Here is an 8,063-nt window from a genome sequence, read left to right as displayed (position 1 = left end):
AAGTAGGTGCTTTAGACCACTGAGCCATCTCGCCAGCCCCTGGCCTCAAACTCTTGGCACTTCTCCTGCCTCAGCCTCCTGAATTCTGGGATTATCTGTGCCACCATACCTGGCCATTTCATTTATAGGAATTGCTAACAACCACAAAAAGGGACAGTAGGTTCTTTTATGGCTGTGGTATTAAAACTCCCAGAAAACCCAGCAATGGAATTAACATTGAAACAAAAGGCACTGAAAATATCTCAGATCTAGGTTACAGAACCCTAGAAATCAGTCTCCACATACGGTGAAGGGGCTCAGCCCCTCTCAGGGTCACATTCCTCCTTTGAAAACCTTTTTTAAGGTCATTTTAGAGCAAAACCAGGGTGAACAGCCCAGGCTGTAGAAAGCATTGAACAGGTCGGCACCACAGCGCCACTTCTGAAGCCCCAAAGCCCTCAAGGCCAAGCTATAAGTGGATCCTTTCAGTCCAACCAAGCCCGTTTAGAGGGTCTAACTGTTGGCCCTTGGATCCGGGGCCATCATGAGGTCTGTGGCAGCAGGGACTATTAAAGCATTACCAGCTGGCCCTATGGCAAGGCCTGCTCTGACGAGGGAGTGCCTGAGCCAGGGTGCATTCATCTGGTCCTCTGAGCCTCGGCCCCAGCTGGAAGACTGACCATGGTTCAGCTCTCTGCCGGCTGAGCGATAGATAGGCCTGGGTGCTGGAGCCCACCAAGGGGCCAGGCCACTGGTGATTTCCCTGCAGTTCCAGCACAGTTGTGCTATAGAGTCACATTCCGAGAGGCCATGTATATTTTGTGTGAAGCAAACATCTTAACAGGGAGTCTGGGCCTGGCAGGTACCCAAGCAGAGCCAAGGTAGGTGGGATAGACATATAGCCAGAGCAGAGATGTGTGGATAAGAAGACAGCCTGGCTCCAAGCAGCCTTCCAAAGAATAGCGTGTTAGTTCTCCCCAGCACCATGGAGGTGGAGTGACAGGGCACTGCCTTGTTCACTGTGGCTGCCTCCCCACCTGAGGCCCCCTCTGAGGGTGGACCCTGAGGCATTGTTGAGTTTGCTTACCAGGTGGTATGGCTATGAGCTGGGATGCAAATAAACCTGTGCACAGTGGAAACTCACATATCCACCCCGAGGGGCTGCAAGAAGAGCATGAAGAACAGGTTTATTTTCTCATGGGATAGAGAGCTGCTCCTGAGGGGATTCATTTAGGCTGTGTCCTGACACCCAGCCCTCCGTGTGAGTGACTCCCAGATAGGAGGCCAGCTTGAGAACCCCGTGTTTCCATCCAGCCTCCTTTCCTTCCCTTCCTCTCTTTCATAGGTACCTAGTAACTTCACCAGCGTGCTCCCATTTTGGCATCTGCTTTGTTGCTGCTTTTTTAACTTTAGCTTTTTTTCTTTTTTAATGTATTTGGTACACTATGCAGCTCACACTCATAGCAATTCTCCTGTTTTAGCCTCCCCAGCACTGAGATTACAGGCATGCGTCACCATGCCCCATCTTTGTGGCTGGCTCAACATGTCTGAGGCGGGGCCAGCATGGCATGAGGTACCTGGGATTGAACCCAGATTCTTCCACTTGCCTAGGCAGGCACTTAGACCACTGAGCTATCTCTGTGGCCCTGGATTTTGTGTTTTTGAGACAGGCTGGCCCTAAACCCACTATGTAGCACAGGTTGGTTTCTAAGTCAGAATGATCCTCCTGCCTTAGCCTCCCTAGTGCTGGATTCCAGGCATGCATCCCCACTCTGTGCTTGGCATTTGCTCTAGAAGATCCAAATTACTGCTGATCCTTGCCTCTGTCTCCATGAAGACCTAGGCCCTTGACCTGACCCTGCTCTGAGGACCACGTATAAAGAGACCCTAATGCCAGTCCTGGTAGAACTTTGATCACATTAATTCAGCATGTTGAAGTATATAGTTCAGCTTGTCCCATCTCAAGGTACATGCACCCTGACCCTGGCCAAAGCCCGAACTGTCTGCCCTTGAACCTGCCACCAGGCTGCCCCATGCTTCACTGTTGCCCTAGCTGAAGCCAGATCTCGAGTCTGGTGTATTCAGCATACGCACAAGTCTCAGACAATCTCCTGCAATCTTTGGCATTTATATTTTATTTTAAAACTTTCCATAGGGTGCAGGAGAGATGAGGTGAACAGGACCCCATGCCTGCCCCTGAGAACCCCCAGTGTGGGGGAACAGCCCAACCCTTCACAATGAGGCCTTGAAAGTTGAGAGTCTGTCTCAACACAGGCCTGGGTGAGGGCACTTGCCCAAGCAAGCACCCAAAGGGGTGAGGTCACAGCTTTGGCAGCCCCCAGAGGGGCCTCTTCCCATCTGTCCAGTGCCACCATTCCCATTCAGCCCTGTGCTGAGTGTCACAGCCCCTACTCACAGTCTGCTATCTGCTATGGGGTACCCACCCCCATGTCTCGACCTCTGGTGTACCCCCAGGCTTTGCTGCCCAGCTAAAAGGGATTGCAAACAAAGTCTTCCAAACAAAGTCACAGGAGGAGGGAGGTCATGTGGCCAGTGGAGGGGAACAGCAGCTATGGCCAGTAGGGCAGGTCAACACCTCATAAGCTCAGGGAACATGAGCCAGAACAGTAGTCAGAAACAACAGACAATACTCAGTGGCACAAATGCCTGCCTGGCAAGTGCAAGATCCTAAGTTTGATTGCTGGTGCCCAAAAGAAAAGAAAAGAAATAGCAGAGAAGTCAAGGAACAGGGTGGTGTATGGTGGTGAGAGAGACTCACAGGTGGGGCAGCCGAGGCCAGGCAGGAGGCATGGGCCCAGTAGGAGGCAGGTCCCTTCAGTGTCCCCACCAGACCCTGGTTTGGGAGGCCAGAGGCTCTGAAGGCCAGGGTCTGGGCCCATGTTCTTCCGAGGGGAGGGGGAATAGATTTGATAAGGAGATGGATCCTGTGGTCAAGAGGTGAGGGTTTCAGGGTGAAATGCTATCAGCTGACCCTCTTCCATACTGTCTTATGGTGCCCCTGGAGGGCAGTCCCAGGACAAGGGCCTGGTGTCCAGCACCAGGCTCAGGGGACCTTGCATGAAGGCATTCCACAGGTTTTCTGCTGTGGGGACCAGTGACTGCAAGGCTGCCATGCCTCCGTTAGAAGCTTGGCACAGGGCCAGGGGAGCAGGGTCCATTGCAGCCCCACCGGCCCTCAAGGCTCCGATGCTGGAATGGGCTGTCAGCGTAGCATGGTGTGGGCCTGGCGGGGTAGGTATTGCGAGAGATCAGTTGCAGAAGGAGGCCTCGGCTAGGTTGGCTCTGTGCACAGGCCAGCAGCGCCACCTGCTGTGTGGACACGTGTGCCGCTGCAGCCACAGCAGGTTCTGGGTCGCTGTACAACTGCCCTAGGTCTGAGCAAATCAGCAGCTGAGATCCTGAAGGGTGGGCAGGGTGCCCTCCCCTGACTCCAACCTATTTACTCCCCTCCACTCTCCCCTAGTGCTGCCATCTCTGTAGGACCCCACACTCAGGAATGTTGGGTTCTCACCCTGGAACAGGGAGTCCAGCAGATCCTGGTTGACATGGCTAGGGCATGCATGGTAGACTAGGAAGCCTGGACCAAAACAAATCCGTGAGTTCCAGCCCCAGGGTCCAGAAGGGAGAGGCTGGTACAGCTTCTAGAACCCTGCTGGCAGAGACTAGCACCTCACCTAGAAACACGGTGGCAGCTAGGCGCAGGGGAACCTGTGGGCTCCTCAGGTAGCCCTGGGTCTGACTCAGGAAGCAAGGGATGTGGCTTGGGTATTGCTGAACCTGGGAACAGAAGGGCCCATAACAGGACAGGAACACTAAACCTGCTTGGAAAGGAGGATGCAAAGATATCTGCAGGGTGAGGTCCCCTGGGAAGACCCCAGGAGGGTAGCATAGTTTGAAGGTATGGATCTGCCCCATTAGGAACGTGGTGGTCAGATCCAGCTGTTGGACTGGCCTGGAGAATCCTGGACCAAGTGGGCAACTGATTACACCCCCTTACCAGCACCTGCTTCCTCTACTGACCAGGCGGTGGCAGACACGGCTTAGAGCCTCTGGACTGTCGTAGTGGGCCACAGTGACTATCTCCTCCAGCAGGCCCCAGCGAAGGGCCTCGTCACAGCGGGCCAGTGTCCACTCTGAACTCTGACATAGGGGAAGGGAGGAGGATTAGGGATGCAAACAGTGGCAAGAGCTGGAGCAAAGAAGTTATGTATAGGAGGAGCATAGGAAGTACCCAGGGCAGGGGACTTGAGTACAGTGGCCTCAAGGAAGACTAGAAACCTGGGAGGCTTCAGGGTCTTCATGGGTGTCCTTGACCTGTAACCTGGGAAAGGGAAGGGAGGTATGGATGGGACAGCTGACCTCAGCAGTATCTCGGCTAGGGTCATGCAGGCGCAACAGCAGCGGCACGAGACTCTGCAGGACCAGCTTCCGAAGGGGGCCGTGAAGTCCCATCCGGAGCTTGCCTTGGCCCCGCCGCACCAGTGTACCAAGAAGCCCAACTGCTAAGGCGCGGATGGAATCCCGGGCCTGCAAGGAAGGGCACAATCAGGATGGCAGAGAGAGAGAGAAGGATGCCAGGGTAGAAGAGCAACTGGGGGCAGAGAGAAGCAGAGAAAGCCCAGGGAGAACTCCCTCAAGGAGGGGCTGGGCCACCAAAGGGCCAGGTATGACTAGGGGTGGGAATGGAAAGACAAGGGCCAGGGCGAGGCCTTGCTCACATCATCCAGCAGTGGTGGGAGGCGCAACCTTAGCTGCAAGCTCAGGAGCCGCACTGGTACTCCTGGCTGCACCAGTAGCTTCCGCAGGGCTCCTAGAGCTGCACCCACAAGCCGTACGTCGCCCTCTCCCATTGCACCCAGCAGTGCAGGCAGCAGAGTGCTCATGTGCCGTACCTGTGGTGACAAGGTCTAATGGCCATCCCAGGCAGACCCTGTCCCCACTCCCACACCAGCCAGGTGTTACCTTCCCACAATTCAGGGCCAGGTGCCGGAGACCTAGCAGACCCAGCCAGCGCACGGTGGGCTCAGGGTCACGCTGCCAGGTACGAAGCCGCTCCAGGATGATGTCTTCCCGCAGGAGCTGTGTGGTGGCCCGGCTCTGTAGCAACTAGCAGGGGACATAAAGCCAGTATGTTCTTGGTCCCTGGGTTGGCTACGGGCGCTTTGAGCTCAAGTACTCATCCCTCACTACTTTTCTGGGAAGTGAGCTCACCCCAGTGAAGAAAGCCATCGCTGTAAGGCGCTGTGGAATGTCTGTGCTGCGCATCCGGGGAAGCAAGTCTGCGAAGAGGCCTCTCAGGTGGTGGTCCGCGTGTGCCACCATGGCACTGGGATGAGGCAAAAAGGAGCTTTCCTTTTGCATGAGGGAGGGTCTTGGAGAAACACCCCCTACTCTTGCTTGCACCTGGTCAGCCACAAGTCCCCTCCAGATGTGCCCTCTGGAGGCCCCCTCACCTGGCCAGCAGCAGGACACCCTCTAGGTGGGTGTGGGATCCTACTAGTCTCCTCCAGCCTCCTGCCTGCTCCATGCATGTGACCACCATACGGCCACCATCCCCAGTGAGCAGGGCCTTCACGGCTTCCACTGTGCAGCTGAGGTGGGAGCAGCAGGTGAGTGGACAGTGAAGGCCACGAAAGTGCTGGCCCACTCCCTACTTACTCAGCCATCTTTTCTTACCTGGCATGGCTGTGTGGTGGCCCTCTGTGGGACAGGACCCAAACTTTAGGACTTTCAGGACAGCACCCACTACGAGCCAGCTCATGCAGCTGTGTGACTAGTGCAAGTAGCAGGTGTGGGTAGAAGCCACGTGTCGCTCCCACACAGCCTGATACAGCCAACATCTCCCCGAGGGCACGCGTGGCCTGTGGAACAAGCAGTCCACTCAGGTGTGAGCTGCACTGGGGCCAAGTTTGGCTCCAGAGGACCAGGGCACCAAGACAGGGTAAGAACAAACCCTCAAGGGACATGTATGGTCCACACTTAAGTCACCATTGCCCAGGGCAGCTGGAGCCACTCACCGCCAGTGCCTCGGGCTGAGGCCCAGAAGCCCCCTTCAGTGCCCACAGCAGTTGCACCAGCACGTGCCCATTTACACGTTGGTTCCGACTTAGGCTGCGCCACAGCTCAGCTGCTGCTCTGGGAACACAAAGTGCCCCAGCATGAGTCAGGGTTGGGGAGCTGCTGCGGCTGAAGTAGAGATGCCGACAGGACTCCAGCAGGGTGATGGAGAAAACCTTGTGTCCTCCCTGCCCAAGCCTTAGAGGAAGTGAGTGGCAACTGTGAAGACCACAGCAGAGCTGGATCCACAGGATCAGCTGCTAAGTGCTGACCCTCCTGGAGCCCTGTCGGGTCAAGGACAGACCTTGTATTATTTTAAACAATGTATCACCATGGAGAATAAAATAACATCCAGGGCAAAATTAAGCAGTGTCCTGCCTGGCAAGGGCAAGGTCCTGAGTTCTATCCTCGGTTTAAAAAAAAAAAAAATTAAGCAGAGTTAGGGGCATCCAGGCTCCTGTTTGTTCACTCTGATCCAAAAAAAGAAACCCCAGGCTGGTCCCTGGGGTAATTCCACTTCCCTATCTGAGCCCCAGCTCTCAACATATGGCAGTCCCAAGCCAAGACCCCAACATCAGGGATCCTTAGACCAGACAGGGGGCTGCTAAGCTAAAAGGAGCATGGAAAGGAGGCAACAGTAAAGAGGAGAGAATTTGGGGGCTCTGCATCATTACAACTCCCTGCGAGTCATTGCCAGACTTCACAGCCAAGCCAAGCGGGAACAAGGAAGGAAGCTGCGTGGAACCATGGGGAAGTAGGTGGGGCAGGTTACCGATCTGGGGGCAGGGAGTGCGGCAGCAGCGCACGCACCACGTCCTGTGCGTGCTCTAGGGCCAGGGCACTAAGCACTCGCAGAGCAGCCCGCCTGGGCCTCCCTTCAGCCAGGATGGGGACCTGTGCCAGCAGCCCGCGCACCAAGGCGTGCACCTGGGTGGAGAAAACAGACGTCAGCAGTCAGGCCTGCTTAACCCTGAACTGACCCTCCCAAGCACCCCACCCCACCCGGCATCCTGAGTGGGGTGTGTAGGCCAGTCTACGGGATTCCAAACCCTTGCTTTGGAGGGCCAGCCTCATCTCAAAGGTTGAGAGGGAGTGAGACTGACCTGGTCTTCCAGCTTCTGCCCCCTGGCTTCCAGGGCTGATGACAAGGTGAGCGCCGTGGCCTGTGTCCCCGCAAAGCCAGCCTCCTCCAGGCAGGCAGCCGTATACATGGCCAGGTCAGCGAGGGTGCCCTCCTCCCAGGAACTCTGGGGGAGCCCAGGACAGGGTTGGTAGAGTCCCCTTGCCTCTCTCAGCTCTCCTCCCCAGTTTGCTACAAAACTCCACAGCCAGGCTCATCCTCCAGTCCATTTTACCCCGTCTTTCCCCCAGCTCCAGCAGCCCTGGGCCATGTAGTGTCCAAGCGAGAGCCTGAAGATGGCCATCCCCACTCCTGCCCCCAGGGCTCTGTGCCTCAACACTCACCTGGTAGGGTCCCGCAGGGACTGCTTCCTGAGCCTGAGCATTGTGCAGGGAGTAGGGTTCATTGCCTGCTGCAGAGGAGGAGGCTTCACTTCCAGGCTCAACCCCAGAGGCAGTGGTGGCATCCCGGACCTGGGTCTCTGCCTCAGATTCAAATTCCTGGGGCTTGGGCTGAGGGCTGGTGGAAGGGGGCCCCAAGGGTTGCTCCTGGCTGGCCCGGATCCCTTCAGCCACAGCTGCCAGAGTTAGGGCCCCCACACCAGCTCCCCGGCCCTGGCCCCGGCCCCTGCCCCACACACCACCAGCCATGGTGCCCCAGAGAGCAGCATCTGCCACAGCTCCTCCCAGGAAGTCCTGCCCAGGCAGGTCTGACCTAGAAGCAGGCCCCGGGCGGACCCACAGGCGGGCCCATGGACAGACGTGATGGCGTGTGTGCGTGTGTGCGTGTGTGTGTGTGTGTGTGTGTGTGTGCGCGCGTGCGTGCTTGTGTGAGCATGTGGCAGGAGTGGCTGGGGAGACATGGACTGATTCTGACAAGGGCTTAT

General features: G+C 56.6%; 1 protein-coding gene across 2 annotated transcripts; it reads right to left on the bottom strand.

Annotated features, from left to right (window-relative positions):
• Positions 1–2,180: 2,180 nt before the first annotated feature.
• Positions 2,181–7,827, bottom strand: Mroh6 (maestro heat like repeat family member 6). Of its 2 annotated transcripts, XM_023723845.1 has the most exons (14): positions 7,522–7,827; positions 7,161–7,304; positions 6,830–6,984; positions 6,018–6,135; positions 5,677–5,861; positions 5,454–5,591; positions 5,212–5,326; positions 4,963–5,106; positions 4,719–4,892; positions 4,360–4,527; positions 4,021–4,140; positions 3,675–3,777; positions 3,512–3,577; positions 2,181–3,374 (listed from the first exon to the last, which is right to left on the bottom strand). In XM_023723845.1, the coding sequence occupies exons 1-14, from the start codon at positions 7,825–7,827 to the stop codon at positions 3,121–3,123; spliced, it is 2,190 nt and encodes a 729-aa protein (XP_023579613.1). In that variant the 3' UTR covers positions 2,181–3,120. The 2 variants fall into 2 exon arrangements, 1 of the variants encoding a protein (XP_023579613.1); XR_002822716.1 differs by lacking the exon at positions 2,181–3,374 and having other exon boundaries at positions 3,998–4,140.
• Between the last annotated feature and the right edge of the window lie 236 nt (positions 7,828–8,063).

Source organism: Octodon degus, unplaced genomic scaffold, assembly GCF_000260255.1.
Source record: "Octodon degus isolate 3935 unplaced genomic scaffold, OctDeg1.0 scaffold00104, whole genome shotgun sequence".
Lineage (NCBI taxonomy): Eukaryota > Metazoa > Chordata > Mammalia > Rodentia > Octodontidae > Octodon > Octodon degus.
Note: the sequence above shows the minus strand (reverse complement) of the source record. Positions and strands in the feature narration are given on the sequence as shown.

Bases quoted from the DNA above. Each gene is read 5' to 3' on its own strand.
- Mroh6 (XM_023723845.1), bottom strand. From the start codon at position 7,827: ATGGCTGGTGGTGTGTGGGGCAGGGGCCGGGGCCAGGGCCGGGGAGCT. The intron at 7,305-7,521 runs GTGAGTGTTGAG...GGGCTCCCCCAG, and splicing joins TCCCTGCGGGACCCTACCAG to AGTTCCTGGGAGGAGGGCAC. The intron at 5,327-5,453 runs GTGAGGGGGCCT...GCCTCATCCCAG, and splicing joins GGTGTCCTGCTGCTGGCCAG to TGCCATGGTGGCACACGCGG.